Genomic DNA, 22,962 nt, shown 5'->3' on the forward strand with positions numbered 1-22,962 from the left:
GCGCAGTGGCTCACACCTATAATCCCAGCACTTTGGGAGGCCGAGGTGGGCAGATCACCTGAGGTCAGAAGTTCGAGACCAGCCTGGCCAACAGAGTGAAACCCTGTCTCTAACAAAAATTAGCCAGGTGTGGTGGCACGTGCCTGTAGTACCAGCTACTCAGGAGGCTGAGGCAGAATTGCTTGAACCCAGGAGGCGGAGGCTACAGTTAGCCGAGATCACGCCACTGCACTCCAGCCTGGGCAACAGAGTGAGACTCTACATGTTTGGTATACATTAAAATCACCTATGGGGCTTCTCCAGCATATATATGCCCTGGGAACTGTCTGATTCAATAGGTGGGGTGGGCCTGGATATTGGTATTTCTTAAACATGTTTCTGATATGCATTAAATGGCAGAACTATTTAGAATACTTAAAAAAACTGGTACATGTACATTATTTCAACTACTCACTTGCACAATTTCTGTAGGACTGAAACACAGAAATAAACTACTGTTGGAATGGAACTTATAGAGCCATTACCTTTCAAAAAAGGTCTTCTAAAATTTGTCTATCAAAATCATCCTGTGAAATTAAACATAAAACAAATGCCATTTAAAAACAGCAAAAAAATTTTTATATAATCTAGGGTTTCTTTTAAAACAGTCTAAAATCTAACATACAGTAGGCATGATCTGATACAAATACAAAACAAAATTAAATTCATTTAGAAAACAGTTTTTCAGTAACATATTCACCTTCTAAAGACTGCCATAAAAATATGTAATACTTAAATAATTACTAATAGACCTTTCCCAAAACTCTGCATTGTAACAAATATAAAGTTGGACTTAAAATGGTAGTTATGAGTGTTAGAATGATACCAGATACAACTAAAATATGCATATTATGATAAATAATAGCATAGCATTAAGAGAAGAATGCCAAAGAAGAGATACCGTCTTCAAGTTTTCTCTGCACATCATTCTGGAAGAGCAGAAAATGATGACAACTCAAGCCATGTCAATTTAAATAAAATTACTTTAGCTAAGAAGCAGAAAATGTGATCAAGAAAAGCTCAATCAATCTTAGCCACTTCAATTATATCAAATAATACTAAAAATAATAAATTTGAAGGCTAATCTATGCAAAGACAAAATGCTAATCATACCAGAGGAAATTTGGCAACTATTGCCCTTATAGAATTATGACATCACTGTAGCAGTTTTTTTGTTCATTAGATGCTTAGATTAATGAAGATATAAATAAATTAAACATAACCTCTCCATTTTAGCAAACTTCCTAAAGAGGCTGAGTCTTTTAATTTTCTTTAATTTCTTCACATTCCAATACAGTCCTATCACATTTAACCCAGAAGAGATTAGGTGAACATTCTAATGCTTTATAAATTTTATTTAAACCCACTATTTTAACTTAATACACATACATAAATTTCTTAGATAAAATAATCAAATATTAAGTTTGTATTGTACAAAGGTGGTATTTCAAACTCTATTCAAATAAGTCAGTCCCATGTCCCACCAGTGGCAATTTATTACGAAAATAACGTGTGTGCTGTGAAATGGTGAAGATCTCTACAGATTACAAGCATTAAGTATTTTTATTATGTCTTCTAATTGGTTCCTGTGACTTGGGTCCCAAATAGAGAAAATTAATGAATTAAATAAATCAATACCAATAAAAACCATATTAACTGTACTACAGGTGTAGTTTAAAAGCAGAAAACAAAAGTCACAGCATGGCAGAAATAAGAAATGATGTCATCTCACACTGAAAAATAGCCTTGTGGGGGGAAAAAAAAGAATAAGAAAGAATGTCACCATGCTGTTTGATGGGCAATATAAAAACTGACTTCGTGGAACTGATAATTTCATATCCAAAGATCAGGCAGTGAAATAAATTAATATGTGGGAAAAGTGGCATGGGGATGAGTGGTACAAATATCAGGATAATAACGAATTTTCTACATTCGATTGGAAGGAGAAGTACCATTGTGAAACTACAACCACAACCAAAAGTTGTCGTTTAATTTATAAAATTAACAAACCCCAAACTTATAGAAAACTCAAATATAAAATATTTAATTAAAGTTGGCTTTCTGCTAACTCAAAATGTTTACTTATAATTGAGGTTAATTTCTTAACTCTTTATGCAATATAATGTACCAAATTTAGAAGCCGAGTGATTTCTAGTATGCATTAAGTTTATATCTAGAAAATTCTTTCTGGAATTTAATATTTATTTTAAAAGTGCGTAACAGGCATAAGAGAGGCTTACCAAAATATTTCAAAACTCAAGTACATTTTCCTCATCTCCAATATTTTAGAAACCGAATAAAACATAAACTGAATCAAATTCTGAAACTGTCTTTGACAAGATAAAAACACCAAATATCTACTTAAAATTCATTTTGAAAATATAATCTCAGATAACTCAAACCAAAAGTACTGACCATTGGTTTTCTCCAGAATACTGAGTTCTAAATGAACAAAACTTTATATGCACTTTTCTAGATTTTGAGAAACATCTGTTGTTTCATTAGAAAAGTTATTTCTAACAGAATATATTAATAGAGAAATAGCACAATTCTTATTCAGCACCTAAATTTTCACGAGCGGAAATATGAAACTTTACTTTTTCTCCATAGTTTACGTATTGATCCGTGGGGCTTACAAATAGTAACACACTCTTGGGCTGATACTATCATGGATTTTGCTTAAATTCTGAGGGCAGGAAAATTTTAAAATCCCACAGGTCAAAACTGAATCACATTAACTGGCTGATTAGTAAATCAAGGGCAATTCTAAAATGTAAAATAAAAATGGAATTAAGGCAGCTTTAAAAGAAAATAAAACTCATCCACCCAAAATAGTGCTACATAATTCATTCCTTAAAAAGCTGTGTGGAGTATAGACATAAAAGCCAAAAATAAAAACAAACATTGCAGTTGTGATGCAGCATCAGGTGCTTTTACTTCAGTGAATGAAAAATAATGGTCACAACTCAAATGATTGGGAATTTATGCACCTTATCAGAGATGAATATATGCACCTTACCAGAGATGTTTGCTACCAATGACATCTTAGCAATTCCATATTCCTCACAAAGTCAGTATAATTGTTGTAAAAAAATTAACTGTGGTTCTGAATACCCATTCACAGTTGACCTCAACAATGTATCTGATGTAGGAGACTGAGTATCCGTGACAGGCAGAAGCATGTGATGGTCCTCAGTCCCAAGTGGAAGAGCTAATGGTAAAGTCATATCAGAAGGCTTCACATCCATAGTTTCTGATAAAGGACTTTTTTGTAAGGAATCTTGTTCACTCAAAGTATGATCCTCTACACTGGAGTCTAGAGTTTTATCTGCACCTACAATGGAAAGAAAAAAAATCTACATTATCTTTAAAAACAAGAAAGACTAATGCACTTACCATTCCCAGAAATTACATTCCAACCTCCATACCTTTACTCAAGTGGTTTCTCTTTTGTAGATATGCCCTCCTCACTATCTATGTAAATTTAATCTGGGCCTCAAGGTTAAGTTCAAGCACTAACTCCATTAAAAAAAAATGGACTTGATTAAGAATGAAACAGGGTGAGCTATTTTATCTGCTTAATCATACATTTGTCAATTTTCATATACTGTCTTGTGGCATCTATCTCTCTTATTACCATTTAACATTCTACTCAGGTATGCCTTGAATCCTCAACCAGACTGTAAATTCTTTGAGAATAAATGTCAAGTCATACTTCTTTAACTCCCTCAAAGTATTAAATAGTGATAAGAAATACTCTATTCATTCACTGAATGTTTTTAATAAGTTGTTCATATTATTCTGTGAGTTCAGAATAGTATGTATGGCACTTTCATATATTTTCAGAGGTGAGAAATTCTGCTGTATTCAAGGGAACAATTAGCACACTGACTAAAGATGTACTTTTGCCTTCAAATTTTCCAACAGCTTTAACATGCTTCCGTTACTCTCAAGTGTTGACATGATTTCGGTTTCACCATCCTTGTTAGGTAGACAAAACTGCTTTCGTAAAATTGTAATTATCTGTATTCTTCCCAAACTACTCTTCGCTTCAACTAGTCAAGATTTCCTTCTTGTCCCATTGACTCTTTACAATGTTCTCTGCCTGGAAGGAATTCTCTCTTCCCATCTCCATCTTTGAACTCTTCTCCATCCTTCAAGTTCCCTAAAATTAAGTTTTTTTCTAGTACTTACTTCAGAAAAACAGTATCTTCTTTAGCACTTTTGTGTCGATTATGCCCTAAATTTTCCCTTGTAATTATTTATTTGGGTTTCTGGTCTCGCACACCAGGTTGTAAGTGCTTTGAGTACCAGAACTACGCCTTGTTTAACTTCATATTCCCTGAATGTACACTTTGCAGAAATCTAACAAGTGGTTAAATTAATGACTTACTGTAGTTTTCAAATGTTTCTAACTTAATACTTATGATGTTTAAGTATTTACACACCAGAAGGGCCTAGTGTCATATCTAATAATGACAGAATAAAATGGTAAGCACAGGGAAGCTTTTTCAAGAATTCATTTTAACCAACAGACTCAAGACTTGTTGTCTGGCTTTCCATTTTTATATATTATAGCAGTGTAGGGTTACCTGTTTCCCTATTTCCTCTTAAACATTTCTGGACTAGTGTTCATGATAACAACCCCCCTCCCTTTTTTTTTTTTCATAATAACCGTAGTAAACCCTGAGTTATCCAGACTCCAGTATGGGATACAGTGACACATAGTTTGCTTACATGTTCCTTCAGGCTTGGGACTGTTACTAAGTCAGGTTTTAAAAGGAGGAAATGTTTCAAGTTTTTTAATAAGAGGCTCAATATGAAAAGAAATCCAAAATGAATGTTTCTGTAAAAAAGCTACTTTCCTCATATGTATATACCCAGTTTTTGAAATAGACATTTAACTTAAACTGCTTAAAGGTACATCTCATCTTAACATTTTAAGGAATAGAACTCATATAAGCACCAAATTAAAGAAAAAACAAAACAAAAAAATAAGCATTTACCAGAATGGATTTTTGTTTTGTGCTTCTTTAAATTTTTAATATCTGTGTAAGAATTTCCACATAATTCACAGATAAATGGTCTCTCTCCTGAAAAACAAATTAAAAAGTTTAAATTTCAATATTTTAAAAGCTGCTAGCTAAGACAAAAATATCAATGTTTATGAACACAAGGCAAAAATTATTATAGTGTTTAAATTTGGTTTCAAATTGTCACTTTAATCAACTGGTTATAGTATAGTGAAATTTAAGATTCTATACAACCTAGTCACTCCTTTATACAAAAAATCTGTATCTCAAGAAAAATTGAGCATTTTCATGAACAGAAATGTACTTGCAAACTAAACCTACTCTTGTATTTCTATGAAACATTTAGTGAGTGTCAATTATATTCCAGACACTGGCTAAGAGATAAAGCTGGGGGAAAATAAGTGTAATAATCATGGTTTCTGCTCTCAGGTACCTGGCAAATTAGAAAATCCTTAAAAATACTGCCAACATGCTACAATATTACACTTCTTTGGAAATAAGAACTGTTCAGTGCTTTATGGTGTAAACTAAAGCGTGTGCGAATATAAAGTCACCAAAAAGTTACTAAATCTCTATTAAGTACTCACATTATTCTAGGTAGGAATTACGAGGAGGAATTTTTAAAAAGAGAATGTTAGAACAGTATTCTTTCAAAGTGGCATTTTCCTTTCTTTCAAAATTTTTTACATTCAATATTTTCTTTATACAATTTACAAACTACTTTTTACGATAAACATGTCAAAATTAAAATTTGTTCCTAAAACTTGCATACTAAACACTGTTTAGTAAGAAAATCTGATGTTATCTTGGTATTACCTATTCCTTTTCATTTCTTGGTATATCTGTGCAATTTAATCCAAATCATTTAAAAACTATTGATTATCTGGCATATTTCTTGGAAAACCAACACAATTCTTTAACAAATTTAATTCATACTCCAAACTAAAAAAAAAAAAAAATAAGCAAATAAGTTGATATTTATACATTAAGATATTGCTATAGGTATAGTATGACTAAATACCATATAGTCCATAATGGCTTAAAAGTCAAGGTTTACATAAAAAGAAATTAAGAGAGAACAAAAAATAATACGTTCTCCCTAAACACAGACCTGTATGGGACCGAAAGTGTTTGTTGAGCTCTCCTGAGGAAATAAAACTTTTCCCACAAATACCACATATGTATGGTTTTTCACCTAGATGGAAAATAAAAGATAGCGAAGTGGTGTACTATACCAATATAATATTTATCAATTACAAATAATCTAAAGTAAGCTTTTCTGAAATATTATTTAAATTAAAACCTCTCTATATTGTACTTTAGAGGTATTTTCAGTGATCCAAGTAAATGAATATTAGTAATTATTATATACTGTTCATAAGTTTTCATATGTTAAAACTTTATTCCTAAAAATGTCCCTTCTAGTAGAGATGATTTGGGCATGGAATTTGATTTTTATATGATTAAGAACATGTCAATTCATAAACCCACATATTCTTGCTATCTACTATATTAATAAAGGAGAATAAAAGCATGTAGGGAAGTCTTTTAAAAATGTACCCTAAAAAAGCAGTTTGTTTCCAAACTGCTCTTTTGTGTCTGAATTACTTAATTTGAAAATCTCAGAATATCTGTGTAGGAAAGGTCCTAACAAGTTAAAAACATCAATGTTCAACCCAAACCCACTCCCCAACCCTAACTATAGGAGATGACCTTCAGGAAGCTGAAAAGATAGTTTTAAAGTCACAAAACGCATCTCAATGCAAGTTTATGTAATATCAAAATTATCTCACTGATTTTAATGTGTAAGTTATATAATTTATTTCACCCACCTTGTATTATTCTAGAAAATAAGTCAGCTTTTATATTTAACCAATATGTGAAAATCATAAACAGCTCATAGAAGTACAAACACATATCTAACTACAAAGTTTCCGATCTACTTTGCTAAAGGCTCAAGTCCCCTTTTTCTTTTATTTATAACTTTATTTTAAGCAGTCTCTCCCTGTCAAACTCACCTGTATGTTTTCGAGAATGAGTGATAAGAGAACTAGAGACAGCAAATGCCTTCCCACAGGTATCACATACATAAGGCTTTTCTCCAGTATGCCTACGGACATGATAGGTCAGTGTGCTGGCTTGAGCAAATCTCTGTCCACACCTATCACAGACATATGGCTTCTCTCCACTATGCTTCCTATTAGTAAATAAATATAAAGTTAAATAAGTACAATAATTTGGAGATCAGTCTATATAGCAAGAATTCATGAAATTTTTTACACATTTTATTTCATGTCATCTTAACAGGCCAAGACTATGTATTTAAAATCAGTAGTTGTTCCAGTATAAACACTGCCAAAAACAAATATTTATTATCAAAACATTAGTTCTGAGATCAGTTCAAAAAGTTTTTCCATGATCTTCATATGGTTGTCAGTGGGCCCCTAATACTGCAGGCAATTATTTCCACGAGTCTAGTCACTCTTTGACTCATGAAAACTCTCTCCTCAAACCATCAGCATTTCCTCACCCATTGTTACTCTCAGGTGACGCCCCCTGCTTCCTAGTTCACTGAGAAAAATTCATATAACATGAGGGTGACAGTTCATCTGGATCCATCAATTCCAATATGTATACTTGAGATCCTACTTAATGATATCACTTCTGCAATTTCCCCAATCCTACATCATCCATGTTTCTCACTCCATTGGATTATGGTATCCAAATATACTGATATCTCCCATATTAAAACAAAAAGAAAAACAAACAAAAAAACAAACATCCTTGACCTTACTTGCTCCTCCTTTCTCTGATCCCCTTTACCAAAACCTTGAGACGCCAAGTATTCTACTTCCATTTCTTCTCTACTAGCATCTACTCATGATGCTTTTGTCAAGAGCACTGCTGACTTCCACTTCGCTAAATCTATGTCAATTCTCAGTCTTCATCTTCCTATCATAGAATTTTACAACTGACCACTCCCAACCGGAATAACTTCCTTCACTTAGGATTCCAGGGCAGCCCACTTTCCTGGTTTTCCTCCTCTACTGGCTGCCCCTTCCTCGTTAAGTCTGCTGTTTCTCACCCATCTCTCAGAACCCATAAAGTTAAGAGTGCCTCAGGACCATCTTTTGATTTCTTCTGTCCACATTCACCTTCTTGGTGACCTTAGCCAAGGTTATAGCTTTAAATACTGTCATATGCTGATGACTGCCAAACTGGTATCTTCACCTTAAACCAGTCCCCTGAACTGCAGACTTAGATAACCAATCATCTATTGTACATCTCTGTTCAGAAGTGTAAGTCATCTCAAATTTAACATGCTCATAACTGTAATCGTAAATTGCTACACTTCCACTTAAACTGTTCTATCCACAAACCTTCTCTATCTCAGTTAATGGCAACTCCATCTTTATAGGGGTTCAGGCCCAAAACCTCAGAATCATCTTTGACTCTCTTCCAGACTTCACATACAATCAATCTGTCTGCAAATTCTGTGATTTCTAACTTTAAAATATATCCAGAATCTACTACTACTTATTTCTTTCACTGCTGCCACCCTGGCCTGAACCACCATCACCCTTGCTTGGCTTTTATCTATAGATTCCCGTTTACCCTGATTCGACTCTTATAATCCTATACCAGCCAGAATGATCCTCTTAAGTTGCATTCTGGACCATTCTGATCTTATTTCTGGATCAGTCTGACCTTATTTCCTAGTAGTCCCCTGACCCCGCTTATTTCCTATCAACTACTATGGCTTCCTTGTGGTTCCTTGAATGTGTTAATACCGTTTGGTGGAACCACAACTAAAATTCTACTGTCCTGAATTCTAATATAATAGTCTATTCATAAGACTATGGTGATTAAGAGACTAAAAGATCAAACAACTCATTTGGTTTTTTACCTTGCATGAATCTTGAGATTGCTAGAAGTTGCAAACTGTAAGTTGCATACATCACATTTATAGGGTTTTTCTTCACCATGATGCATGCGACTATGGAAGACTAGCTGACATTTCTGAGCAAATCCTTTATCACACAATTCACATTTGTATGGCTTCTCACCTAAAGGAACAATAAAATTTATATTTAGAAGAAAATAGTGTTTTGGTTGCATAAGTCATATAAGATTTCATCAACAGTACTAGCTTTGTTATTAAGAAAATGTTAACTGCTGGAATTGAAAACAAATACAATCTTTTCCAGACCATTGAAAACACCAGTAGAATTAGAAGAAATTAGTGTTTCTGAATTCAAAATGAGAGAAGTACATACAGCATTTAAAAAAGTACGAATCTAGGGCCAGGCTCGGTGGCTCACGCCTGTAATCCCAGCACTTTGGGAGGCTGAGGCAGGCAGATCACGAGGTCAGGAGATCGAGACCATCCTGGCTAACACGGTGAAACCCAGTCTCTACTAAAAATATCAAAAAATTAGCTAAGCGTGGTGGCAGGCACCTGTAGTCCCAGCTACTCGGGAGGCTGAGGCAGGAGAATGGTGTGAACTCGGGGGGCGGAGCTTGCAGTGAGCCGAGATCTCACCACTGCACTCCAGCCTAGGCAATAGAGTGAGAGTGTCTCAAAAAAAATAAATAAATAAATAAAAAAAAAAATAAATAAAAAAGTACGAATCTAAATGTACCAATGGGTGCTCATACTTTACAACCAGAGGACATGCAAAATAAAGTTAACTGTAGAAGCTGAGGGAACACCGTATGTGTAATTCCAATGAACATGTTCAGAAGTCAACAAAGTCTAGGAAGTATGTAATAAGTGTTGGCAATATCTGAAAATTGGCCTGAATTGTAATTACATTTTCTCTTTATCAGTTTTAATGTCTTTGTTAAATACTTGGTAAGCTAAATCAACATGCATATTTGGAGGGAAAATGGTATAAGGAGTTGATGCAATAGGGCTTAAACAGCCATTAAATACTTGGTTACAATTACAAACAAATTTTCAACAGTTTAACACTGTTAAATACTTTGATGAATAGAAAAATATACCAACTTCTGATCACAAGTAGTGTGTGCTAAGTACTCTCTATAAAAATACACTATTTTAGTCACAGTATAAAAATAATTTTATCTCCCCACACACCCGTCTCACCTGTATGAGTTCTTACATGCGTTTTCAGCTGGTTACATTGGGTAAATGCCTTTCCACATAAGTGGCAGACGTAAGGTTTAACTCCTTTATGTATTCTCATGTGCCTTCTCAAACTGCTGGCTTCTGAAAATACTTTCCCACATGTGTTACACATTGGCTTGGCCTTGGAATACCTCTGATCCAGCTCTTCCCCAGAGTTCTCTGCCTCATAAGGACTCTTGACACTCGCTATATTAGACATAGAGTGTTCTTTCAGAGCACAGTTTGGCTGTGATTTTCCACGTTTCCGTTTCACTGTAACAGTCTGCACAATATCTTGAGCTGGAAAAGTATTTTCCACAACTGATGTCAACTCGAGTTCTGAATTATCATTTATTTGTGCAACTTGTTCTACTACAGGTGTGGACAGTTTATTTGCATCTAGGAATAATTCAACAGATGCATTCTCTAAGATGTCACTGGGATATTGCACTGTTTTATTCTGCCCTGTTTTCGGGGAGTCGAAAGGCTTCTTCTTCTTTTTTGTTTGAAATGACTTTTTTGCCAACGCCCCTTGTTTAGGATTTGCCTGAACCGAATCTGTAGATACGTCTGATTTCTCTCGATTATTATAATCTCGCAGAGTAAGAAGACAAGTCTGTTGATTCAATTCAACGTTTCCAGTAATACTACATATCTCTGTAGAAGAAGGATTAGCAATAAAAGCAAAATCTTCCATCTTTATTTTGCATTTAGTGACCACCTCTTCCACTTTGAGATAGTCAGCAGCCTGATGAATTTCTTTAACATTCCAACTGTAAGGAAACAAGGCTACATGACAATATTCTGATCAAAGAGAAACTTTTTGAAACAGAGCTGCATATATTCTTCAATGTATTTTAAAGACCTAATGAAGCAGAATGCTGAAAAAGACATCACTAAGAGAAAAATATATTTATAAATTCATTCAGAATAATGTTTAGGTGAAAATCTCCAATTTTACAGAACTTCAAGAGATGAAAGATAATGGCTATTCACAGCTGTCAGTGAACCACTGCAGAAAAATTAAATGTTAAATTTTCTGGCTTTAAAAAACAAAAACAAAAACCTCTAGAACACAAAAATAGCTGATGGCAACTCACTACCTCCTCCATTCATCCTGAGACCTCTTCAGATAGCAATCAACTTTTCTGGATTGGCAAGAGGCAAAAAGAGGCAGTCTAATGACACTTGTTTCCTACTGTTTTCTCCTGCTCCCCTGTGAGGGACTTTAATTATGTTTGCCAAACTTTGCTGTGCATGTTAATCACCCAGGAATCTTGTTAAATATAGATTCAAATTCAGTAAGTCTGTGATGGGGCCTGAGATTCTGCATTTCTTTTTTCTGTTTTGAGATGGGACATTCCTCTGTTGCCCAAGCGGGAGTGCACTGGTATAATGATAACTCACTGCAGCCTTGAACTCCTCAGCTCAAGAGATTCTCCTGCTTCAGCTTCCCAAATAAGTGGGACCACAAGCATGTGCTACCACGCCTGGATTTTTTTTTTTTTTTTGTAGAGGCAGGGTCTCGCTATGCTGCCCAGGCTGGTTTCGAACTCCTGGCCTCAAGTGATCCTTCCACCTTGGGCTCCCAAAATGCTAGGATTAATTTGGGCTCCCAAAGTGTGAGCCACCAGCCCTGGCTCTTTGGGCTCCCAAAGTGTGAGCCACCAGCCTGCCTGCATTTCTTAATACACTCCCTGGTGATGCCAATGTTGCTAAGAGGAACCCACTTAGAGGAACAAGGTTTTAGAATGTTAAACTCTCTCGCAACCCTCTCAACCTTTTTTGGTGATACTCAACCCAAATTAGCTGGAGTGTTTGTGATATGAGAATTACAAAGACTTAAGCCACCGTGTTCAATATTCTAGTCAAATGTTTACTAAGCATCTACCATGTGTGGTACTAAGATAGTAATAAATAAATAGTCTCTGCCCTTCAGAAGTTCACAATGTGGTGAAAGGTTGTTTGATTAATCTAGCACTGGCTCTGGCATTACTAGCTGACTTAATTAGGGTAAGTCAGCATCTTTGGGGGGTTCAACTTTCTTAGCTGTAAAATTAGAGCTCAGTTGCTATTAACACTAAAAATATGACTGTTATAAGTATTTGAGGATAGAAACACACACACACCCCCCTTACTCTCAAATAATCTTCCTACTTGATTTTTTCCCTAAATATGGTTTATCTTTAGGAAGATGATCTCTTTCTCTCTTTGTTGTAAGTATAAGCCAGAAAAGGGTTTTAATCATAGCTGACAATGTAAATACAGTGCTGGTGACACTATTTTTTTTAAAGGACTAAAATCTGAAATAAAAAATAACTAGTGTCATGAACCTCTAAGATCTCTAAAAGTATCCTGCAGTATCTACGAATCTCTACCCATGTTCTCAACATCTTCTAATTAAACTTGCTTTGCCTCAAGTGCCACCTGTCTGTTTCCCCTTATTTAATTTAGCGTCACAACAGCTTTTCAAAAATTGTCTTTTGGGCTGGGCCACTAAAAAAGATCTTTTGGTCTCCAATTGTGTTTACTGCTCCATAAAATGAACTCCCAAACAGATAACAAGGTCAGGTAGCCTTTAAGACCAATAGAAGTTAGCAGGAAGTTATACATTAATTGTTCAAGGCCGGGTGCAGTCACTTACACCTGCAATCCCAGCACTTTGGCAAGCCAAGGTGGGCGAATCACCTGAGGTCAGGAGTTGAAGACCAGCCTGGCCAAAACGGTAAAACCCCATCTCTACAAAAAATACAAAAATTAGCCGGGCATGATGGTGGGTGCCTGTAATTCCAGCTACTCGGGAGGCTGAGGCAGGAGAATCCCTTGAACCTAAGAAGGTGGAGGTTGCAGTGAGCCAAGATCGTGCCATTGCACTCCAGCCTGGGCGACAGAGACCCTGTCTCAAAAAAAAAAAAAAAAAAAAGTTCAACATTCAAATGGTAATTCATACAAACTATTTCATAGACGGCTATAATCTCAGTCACAGTTAAGAGCACCAATCAACATTTACTTCTAACATATTTGCTTTTGTTTACAAGTATTAGATAACATCTTGTGAACAGTCATTGAAGGTCATTTAATTGCATATTGCCAGGTATATGCCAAAATGCTTTATAAGATTATTATGTCCTCAGGACATGCCTATGAAATCTATAATCCTCATTTTACATACAAGTGAAAAATCAGAAGTCCAAAGAAATAAAGTAACCTGTCCAAGAGCACAGAATGTTAGAACGAAGATCTGACCAAGGTAATCTGGCCCCTGAGCCAACTAATTCTATTATTCTACCTGTTTTCTTAATCACTAAGTTGTAAGCCTTTCTATTTTGGTATAAATCCTCTCTTGCATTTCTAGCTGAACTCGAGGAATTAGCTCCCCAGTCCCCAGGAAAGATAAATGTACCAAAAGAGACTGAACAAAACACCTGGCTGTTCTTCACATTGGTTCTTTGCATGAAGTCTCAAAGAAAAGTGCTCTACTGTGTATTCAAATGAAGATTTTTTTTTTTTTTTGCAGTTGAGAAAGGGAAACCATTAAATTGAAGGCCAGTCAAAATTCACACTGCTCTTTTCTCTTAATCAACTTATCAAGAACTCACTTGAAGATTTCATTATACCAAAATTTAAAAATAATTCCAAAATAGTATGAAAGTTTACTTTTCTCTCCCTCCCCTCCCCACACTGGATACTTCTTGCACAAGAATGTTTCCTTGTCAAAAGGATTAATGAGCACCCTGATTCTAGATTTTCAAATAAGTATCTTTCCATGATAAGCTGCAATATAAAAGGGAGGGAAAGATTTTGCTTACTGTATACATGCACATCTCTACCAAGATCTGGAAAAGAATGAATTAATATATATCAAAGGGTTAACAGGGGTTACCAGTGGGTAGCAGAATTTCAGGTATTTCTTTTTTTCTTTTTTCTAATTTTTCTCCAAGAAATGTGGAATTAAAGGGGGAGGACAGGGTAAAGAAGAAAAATAAAGAAATTAATGTTCACAGGGAAGTGAATAAGGATCAAGTAAAACCTTATTTAGCCTCAAGGTAGTTATTACCATTTCATTTTGACAGATGGGGAAACTGAGGCCCAGAGAGATTGCATCATGCTCAAGGAGACATAGCAACTGACAGGAAAGATCTAATTCCAAAGCCTATAATCTTCCTATATCAGAAGATTATGAACAGTCTACTCATGTTCCCACTTTCATAGGAGAGGCAGAAATAAGACAGGGGTCATTTAATCAGTTTCTCTTTGCTGTTATTCCCTCCACCTTTTCCCCTACAATCAGTAAATGTATTGATATTAATCTAATTATATGGTTCATTATATAGGGGAGACACACAGTACCTGCAATATCAGATTCCTCAGAACCCACTTTTTGTTAATGCAGTGATAATAGTAAGCATCTTAGAGAAGCATTCTAGCATCTTTGACCTTACTTCAGTATTAGTACTGGTAGGTTAATAGAGATAACAGGAGTCAGAATGAGGGAGAGAGACCAGAGGAATACAAGGACCAAAAAGCAATGGGAAACTGGAAGTCACTTAGAATTTTTTGTGTTTGCAGCCTGGCCAACATGATAAAACCCTGTCTCTACCAAAAAAAATACAAAAATTAGCCAGGTGTGGTAGGGCACGCCTGTAGTCCCAGCTGCTAGGGAGGCTGAGGTGGAAGAATCGCTTGAACCCGGGAGGCAGAGGTTGCAGTGAGCAGAGATTGCACCACTGCACTGCAGCTTGGGTGACAGTGAGTCCGTCTCAAAAATAAAATAAAATAAATTCATTGTGTTTAATGTTCAAGTTTACGTAAGTGAAATCACAGGCTCTGTTTCAGTAGATGAACGTGTCAGAAATCTTACTGTTTATCATCTGTGGTTTCTGTGCTTATGAAATATTGCCTGCTCATCCTAAATCAGTGATACTGATTTCTTTATAAAAACAAACATTGTATGCATAAAATAGTTGAAGAATTTGAGTTCAGAGAATGAAGGGAAAAAACACAAAGCTACTTTTGCTGTGAAGACTACTGACTAGTTTTTATAACTGGAAATAAAATGTGTACTTTACCTGTCAAGATTTAAAGTTCCCGTGTATATAAACTCCAACAGTTTCTGAAATCCATCAGCCTTCACCTGACTCTGATCAAGAAAGACATTGTTCTCAGAAGTGCTTCTGTAGATCGCACCAAAATACTCACTAAAGGAGGCCAGTACATTCCTATGAGCTTTAAACTGGAATTCCCCAATCACTATGGTGCAGTCACAAAGAAAACCTGCTTCCCGCTGTTTGTTCAGTCTCTCTAAAAGGTGCTCACAGTGGTGCGAATACTGCATTTTGATATCAGAATGGAATTCTACCCTTGATCTAAAAGACAAAAAGAAATAGTAAATCAGTAACCATAAGTTTTCATCAACGTTCAGTGAGGGAAGGGACAGAGGACATAACTTTAACAATTTTAGCCCCCTTGAAAATCCTTATCAAACATATATGGTTAAGAATGAAGGGATGGGTGCCTTTCTATCTTTGGTTCCCTTGACCAACTAACACAATCCTTTGGACATATCAGTAAGTGATGGTGAATGGCAACACTTCTACCACCTGAAAAAAGCACCGCAAAACTTGACGCTTTCACATCAGTTGAACCCTCAGATTTTCAAGCTCAGTAGACATACTTATGTTACAAAAAATTTTTTTAAGCCACTAAGACACGATCTCTTGGGACTGATAGGGGCAGAACAGTACGAGTTTTTAAAAACTGCTCTCAAGTCACCGAAACCTGTTAGCTTCCCCAGTGCAGTTTCTCCAAAACGCGAGGTGGCTGCCCATAGAGCCGGGAATGTGCCGGGCCACGGCTGGTTGTCAAAGGTTCTATCACTCGCGCCGAGGAGGCCACACCTTCTCCCTTCCCACTCTCTCTACGCAAGGCGGCATCCGAGAGTGACAACCAAAGCCAGTCCCTCCTCGGCTTCTGCCGCCCTGCCCTCTGCCCAGCTCCCACTCCCGCGAACTGCCACAGCAGAGGTTGTGGCCCAGGCCACTCCGGGGCTGCCTAACCCAAGCCTTCCACCTGCGCCCGCACCCGTGCGGGAACTCCAAGGAGCCTGCCCTCCGATGGCCCAGGTTCTGGAGAGACCGGGAATGGCGGGCTGGGGGTGAAGTAGGAACTCACCGATAGCAACCCAAGTGCGGGAACACAGTTTCTTCACTCTGTCTCCGCCATCTTGGGAGGACGTCACCGCGCCACGCTCCGCCCCTCCCTTCCTTCCACGGTGGCGTCATGTCCGGCCCTGTCATACCGTGGCAGTGCGGGAGGCTCTGGGGCCGTGGGGATCCGGCGCCGGCCAGGGCGGGACAGGATGGCCCACAGAGACCCACTCCCCAGCATGCCAGGGGTCCCTCGAAGCAGCAGGCGTCATGGATACGAGAGCTGAGGGCTCGCTAGCTCGCAGCAGTCCGCCTGTCTTCCTCTTCGCGAGCATTCTCGTGTCGGCAGTCAGCGTCTGGCGCTCTGCCCCGGCTCTGCGCCGAGGCCCGGCAGCACTGCACCGCGGGCCTCTCTCCTGAAGCCAGCTGCGCACTGGATGCGGGGGCTTGTAGTTGCTTGTCTTCTCCCATCATCCTCCCCTTTCTCGGGGCCCCCACCGGTGGAAACTGCTGCATGTGTACTCGGATCTCTGCCATGGGGGATTTTTTAGCTGAGACTCGGCACCCCTTTCCCGCTTACGAACCTGAAAACTCTTGGCACCCCCTGGTTTTTTTGTGCCCCAGCCAACTGTGGCTCAGCTTCCAAGATGCCCTTACCTGGTGACAGGAGTCTGGGATGCACGAAAGCGGAGCAGCTGGGCACAGTGGGCATGCGCAACATTAGAGGAAGGTGGGCTTTATACCGGAAAAGGTTTTCCTGCGTCTGGACTAGAAGATTTTTAATACGATTATTTACATCCACTTCAGACGAAAAACCAAGTGACATAATACAAAAACGCTCAGGAAGCGACAGGACTAACCACTTTTACACTTTGATCTTTCCTTATAGGCTGTACAGTATTCTTTATGTATTAGCTGGTGAGTCAAATTCATTTAAACCCGGGGCATGTGTTCCACGTGGCAAGGCTTCCATAAAAACATTTGGTGAACGAGTAAAGTAACATAAAAACTTACAGTTCAAACTCTCAAATTGCTATCAAGATCATGTCTTTTGAAAGACCGATATAAATCTCACGCTAACCAAAAAAAAGTGATCTCACGCTTTCTTCTAAGCTTAGAAAATAAACGTGTAACTTACGCTGTTTCCGCCCGGTTTCGAACCGGGGACCTTTCGCGTGTTAGGCGAACGTGATAACCACTACACTACGGAAACCGCACTGGAGGCCTGCTTTTGTGTAGTCCTTGATATATATGTGTCAATTCGCAATTCTCAAGTGAGAATTTATGCTCAATTGAACAGTGCGAAACCATTTCAAAAGCTTGAATCTGCATGCACTTTCTTCCAAAGCGCCTAAGTACCGCGGTAGAAACAGGCACTCCCGAGTTGCCCTTCCTTTGGGTACATTTTTTTTTTTTTTTTGTCTCCTGGGAAAGGTTTTATTTATACATCCTTTCCGCAGGTTGAGCTGCTCAGAGTCCGGGGCGAAGCAGGAAACTTTCGTTATTCAGCCGCGAAAAAGCCATCCTTTCAGCTGCTGGTGGAAGGACGTGTAAAATTACTTTTGAATTTCCTCCTTTTGCTTATGAAGACCAAGCAGAGGTTCTAAATTGACTGCTTGTTTTAAAGTTCTCTACAGGGTATGCAGAATCAGACACCAAGATGCGTTTATTGACATGCAATGTACTTTTAAATTTTTCCAAACTTGAATTTCCTACGACTTGAGAAACTTCACTTTTCCTCCAAAAAGGCAGGCACGTCCTTCAGTCTAAAAATCAAGAGTAGGGAATGAGGCTTGCAGATTACACCAGAAGGATATAATTCGAATATATATATGTGCGAGGAACTACTATTTTGTTTTAATTGCGTATATTTTGCTTGGAAATCACAGGAAGAAACACAACAAAGCATTGCCCAGTGTACAGAAAAAATAATAAACGTACTTAAAACTCATTTAAATTCCAGCATTTTTCTCCTTATTTTAGAAGTTTAACGTTTCAGAAGCAGACACTGCCTCCCTTCCTGCGACAACTTTCCTCATTTAAGTCTCATTTTTCCCCAGTTTCAAGGGCGAATTCTAGAACTCCCCGGAACCGCCACCAGTTAACCAGAATTCAGTGACTTTGGAAAATAAAACTGCTTTTATAGCTCTTTTGGGTATTTGAGAAATGCACTTGTGAAGTGTTAGAGTTGAATCTTTTGATGGGAAAGTCGGGTTTTCCTGATACTAGGATTCCGGGATTCCAGGGGTTGGGGTGGGCTTCCTGCCAGAAGCAATAGCGGGCGGTGACATGAGGAGCACAGTGCGTCCAGCGAGTCCTTGCGCCTGGGGGCCTCCCGAACCCCAGGATTCGGGCCTCACCAGGCCGTGCCGGGGCCTCTGTGACGCGGCGTTTCAGGCAGTCGGCCCCGGCAGAACCCGCAGCCAGAGCGGCCCAGAGACAACAGGCGGCGGCGGCAGCGGCAGCGGCGGCATGAACCACTGCCAGCTTCCGGTGGTGATCGACAACGGCTCGGGAGTGATCAAGGCGGGCCTGGCTGGGAGCCGGGAGCCCCAGTTTATCTACCCGAACATTATCGGCCGCGCCAAGGGCCAGAGCCGCGCGACCCTGGGCGCGCTAGAACTCTGCGTGGGTGACCAAGCTCAGGACTGGAGGAGCTCGCTGTCCATCAGGTACCTCCTTCTCCCAGCAAGACTGGTGGGGCTGGGGAGGTTTGTGGTGGGGTGGGGCTGGGGGGGGTGGGGCTGGGGGGGGTGTGGGGGGTGGGGCTGGGGAGGTTGGGGGCGGGGCTGAGGAGGTGGGGTCGGGGCTGGGGTTGGGTTGGCTGGGGGCGGGGGGACTGGGGGTGTTGGGGTGGGGCAGGGAAGAACCCCAAAGGAGGTGCGCAATGGGGACAGAAAGGATAAGGAAGCAGGGAGCAGGAAAGCCCCAGCCAGCTGGAGTTACTACAAACGCGCGGGTCACAAATCTCCATGGGTACCACACATCTAAAAAATTGAACATTTTGCTCTCTGTGGCTATACAAATGTATTCAAACGTATAAAGTTATCGAACGAATTCATTTAAGAATATTAACTCATGGTTCCTTTTGTCACTTGGGTTATTCTCTTCAATTGACATTTAAACTATGCTATAATGTGGACATTTCCCAATTTTTTAAAAGTCATAAACTTCCAAAGGAGAGGGAAAATAGAAAGCAACAAAAATTGCAGAGGTAAGTAGCTGTGCTAATTTTTGCTGACACTTACCTTCTGTGAGAGGCTGTGGCAGTTATTGCCCATAAAGGGATATTGGTAATAAACGCGGGGAATTAACTGATGGTTGAAGACAATAGAACTAGAAAAATAAAAAGCTGTCATTGATCTTAGTGCTCTCCCTACAGTTACCCAGTGGAGCGTGGTCTCATTACTTCATGGGAGGACATGGAGATCATGTGGAAGCATATCTATGACTATAACCTAAAGCTGAAGCCGTGTGATGGCCCAGTCTTGATTACTGAGCCAGCCCTGAACCCACTGGCCAACCGGCAACAGATCGTGGAAGTGTTTTTTGAGCATCTGGGTGTTCCTGCCTTCTATATGTCCATCCAGGCTGTGCTGGCTCTCTTTGCTGCTGGCTTCACTACTGGTCTTGTGCTGGATTCAGGTGCTGGGGTTACCCAGAGTGTGCCCATCTTTGAGGGTTACTGTCTGCCTCATGGTGTGCAGCAGTTGGATCTGGCGGGCCTTGACCTCACCAAGTACCTCATGGTGCTAATGAAGAACCATGGTATCATGTTGCTTAGTGCTTCAGACAGAAAGATTGTTGAAGACATCAAGGAGACCTTTTGTTATGTGGCAATGAACTACGAAGAGGAAATGGCCAAGAAACCTGATTGTCTAGAGAAAGTTTATCAACTACCTGATGGGCAGGTCGTCCGGCTCCATGACCAGCTCTTTTCTTGTCCAGAGGCCCTCTTCTCTCCGTATCGTATGAACCTTGAGGCCCCTGGCATTGATAAGATATGCCTCAGCAGCATAATGAAATGTGATACAGGCCTGAGGAATTCCTTCTTTTCCAATATTATCCTTGCCGGGGGATCAACCTCTTTCCCTGGTTTAGACAAGCGGCTAGTTAAGGATATAGCAAAGGTGGCTCCTGCCAACACTGCTGTGCAAGTTATAGCTCCCCCAGAAAGGAAAATATCGGTGTGGATGGGAGGTTCTATTCTTGCATCCTTGTCTGCCTTCCAGGACATGTGGATCACTGCTGCAGAATTTAAAGAAGTTGGACCCAACATAGTACACCAAAGATGCTTCTGAAATACAGATAAAATGGTTAGAAGAAAACGTTTTGAGTATATGTGACAGAAACTTTGGATATTATGTGTTTCTGGGAGAAGAGAAAATACTTCAACTATTGGGATGCCAATATTTCTGTTGTATTTCTATAATGGGCTTGGGGATAATAATGATGAAGCTCAAGAACAGGTGTCTATTGAGTAGAACCAAGTTAAAATAATGTTTCCCATAGTGTTTCCTCTATAAGTTGATGTTGGTGAGCTTATATTTCCCTTGGAAGAGAGCATTTGTAGTACAATACTATGTGCCAAATGAGTGGTAAGATTTAAGCTTATTGAAGTTTAGGGAAAGAAGGTTGCTGTGGTGAGGAAAGAGACTCCATAGCAGAGGTACACCATCATGGAAGGGGTGGCATTGGGATGGAGGGCAGATATCCAGGCAAGCATACTAAAATGAACAAGTTGCTAAAGATGAGAATGAACAAAGCATATTCAGGGCATGTTTAATAGACTGATTTTGTTTGTTTTTAAATTTTTTATTTATGGATGCATTTATTCATTTAGTTTTAGAGGCAGAGTCTTGCCCTGTCTCCCAGCCTGGAGTGCAGTAGTGCAATCATGGCTCACTGCAGCCTCCAACTCCTGGGTTCTGCCCTCAGCCTCCCAAGTAACTGAATCCACAGGTGTGCACCACCACGCCTAGCTTAGACTGATTTTGTTCAAGTGAAGAGCTCATATAGAGAAGAGCAAGCGCTATGACTAGCAAGGTTAAGTGAAGGCCAGGGACTGAAAGGCTTTAAGTGCTAAATATCCAATATGCAAAGGAGAGAAATTAAAGATTTAAAAGCAGAAGCCATAAGGAAACTATGTTATGATGAATGTGGTGATAGTTTGGAGAATAAATTGAACAGGGAAGGCCCTGGAGATTTGGTGATCAGTTAGAAAGTTACTAGTCCAGATATAAAGTGCCAAGTCTTGTACTCAAGATATAAGCAATAGGAATTTAAAAAAAGAAATTATGAAAACTGACAAGATGTAGTGCCTACTTAGATATGAAGGGGAAAGAAGGGTTTGAGATAATGTGGGATGCTAAGAGAATGGTAGTGGTGTTGACATATAACTCAAAGCATTTAGCATCTACTCTATGTAAGAGGTACTGTGCTAAGTGCAATAGTGCTAAAAACAGGAGTCAGATTCTGTTCTTAAAAAACTTTACAACCTGGCAGATGCTATGAAGGAAAAAGGGGATGGGAGAGAGAGAAGGAGGGAGAAAGATGGAAAGAGAAACATTTTACTTTTCTTTTAGATCGAGGACAGACAGCGACAACTCCACGGAGTTTATCCAACTGAACACGAGTAAAACTTTTAAGATCATCTTGTCATTTATATGTAAAACTGCACTATACTGGCCATTATAAAAATTCGCGGCCGGTTGCGGTGGCTCACACCTGTAATCCCAGCACTTTGGGAGGCCAAAGCGGGTGGATCGCTTGAGCCCTGGAGTTCGAGACCAGCCTGGGCAACATGGTGAAACCCCGTCTCTACTAAAAACACAAAAACTAGCCAGGTGTGATGGCGGGTGCCTGTAATCCCAGCTACTCAGGAGGCTGAGGCACGAGAATCGCTTGAACCCGGGAGGCGGAGGTTGCAGTGAGCCGACATCACGCCACTGCACTCCAGCCTGGGGGAAAGAGCAAGACTCCGTCTCAAAAAAAAAAAAAAAAAAAAAAAAAGAATTCGTTACAGTTTATGGTGGATTACTCCCCTCTTTTTCCCTCATCAAGACACAGCACTACTTTAAAGCAAAGTCAATGATTGAAACGCCTTCCTTTCCTAATAAAACGGAGATCCAGTCCTTAAGATTAATAATGTAGTAGTTACACTTGATTAAAGTCATCCTCTGCTCAAGGAGGGGCTGGAGAAGGCATTCTAAGGAGAAGGGGGCAGGGTAGGAACTCCGAAGCATCCCACTGAGCCGAGACAAGATTCTGCTTTAGTCAGTGCTGCCTGGGAATCTATTTTCACAAAGTTCTCCCAAAAATGTAATGATCAAAACTAGGAATCAGTATTCTGTGTCCTGGGCCCTAAAATCTTCCTGTGAATTCCATTTTTTTTTGACATAAAATCATATTTTATTAACAAAAGTCATCATTAAAAAAAGTTACAATAGGCAGGGGGAAAAATATTTCAACATAATTTTCCTAATTGTCTACCTATAAAAAAGTTTATAAAACAGAAGTAAAAGACCTCAGAAAAGAATTTTTTTCCCAGTTTTTATTTATTTATTTATTTTTTATTATACTTTAAGTTCTTTTTTTTTTTTTTTTTTTTTTT

General features: G+C 39.0%; 2 protein-coding genes and 1 non-coding gene across 4 annotated transcripts; 1 reads left to right on the forward strand and 2 right to left on the reverse strand.

Annotated features, from left to right (window-relative positions):
• Positions 1–599: 599 nt before the first annotated feature.
• Positions 600–17,008, reverse strand: MYNN (myoneurin). 2 transcript variants are annotated; one of them, XM_023213480.2, is made up of 8 exons: positions 16,375–17,008; positions 15,273–15,569; positions 10,183–10,976; positions 8,980–9,139; positions 7,091–7,269; positions 6,184–6,267; positions 5,046–5,132; positions 600–3,373 (listed from the first exon to the last, which is right to left on the reverse strand). In XM_023213480.2, the coding sequence occupies exons 1-8, from the start codon at positions 16,497–16,499 to the stop codon at positions 3,111–3,113; spliced, it is 1,989 nt and encodes a 662-aa protein (XP_023069248.1). In that variant the 5' UTR covers positions 16,500–17,008; the 3' UTR covers positions 600–3,110. The 2 variants fall into 2 exon arrangements, with proteins under 2 accessions (XP_023069248.1, XP_023069249.1); XM_023213481.2 differs by lacking the exon at positions 6,184–6,267 and having other exon boundaries at positions 16,375–16,525.
• Positions 17,009–17,064: 56 nt separating this feature from the next.
• Positions 17,065–20,849, forward strand: ACTRT3 (actin related protein T3). The gene is made up of 3 exons (XM_023213485.3): positions 17,065–17,267; positions 17,810–19,021; positions 19,732–20,849. The coding sequence occupies exons 2-3, from the start codon at positions 18,639–18,641 to the stop codon at positions 20,648–20,650; spliced, it is 1,302 nt and encodes a 433-aa protein (XP_023069253.1). The 5' UTR covers positions 17,065–17,267; positions 17,810–18,638; the 3' UTR covers positions 20,651–20,849.
• On the reverse strand, positions 17,490–17,562 carry TRNAV-AAC. The gene has a single exon. It is a non-coding gene; the product is annotated as a tRNA-Val (tRNA).
• Positions 20,850–22,962: the final 2,113 nt, after the last annotated feature.

This window comes from Piliocolobus tephrosceles, chromosome 2 (genome assembly GCF_002776525.5).
Source record: "Piliocolobus tephrosceles isolate RC106 chromosome 2, ASM277652v3, whole genome shotgun sequence".
Taxonomy (NCBI): Eukaryota; Metazoa; Chordata; class Mammalia; order Primates; family Cercopithecidae; genus Piliocolobus; species Piliocolobus tephrosceles.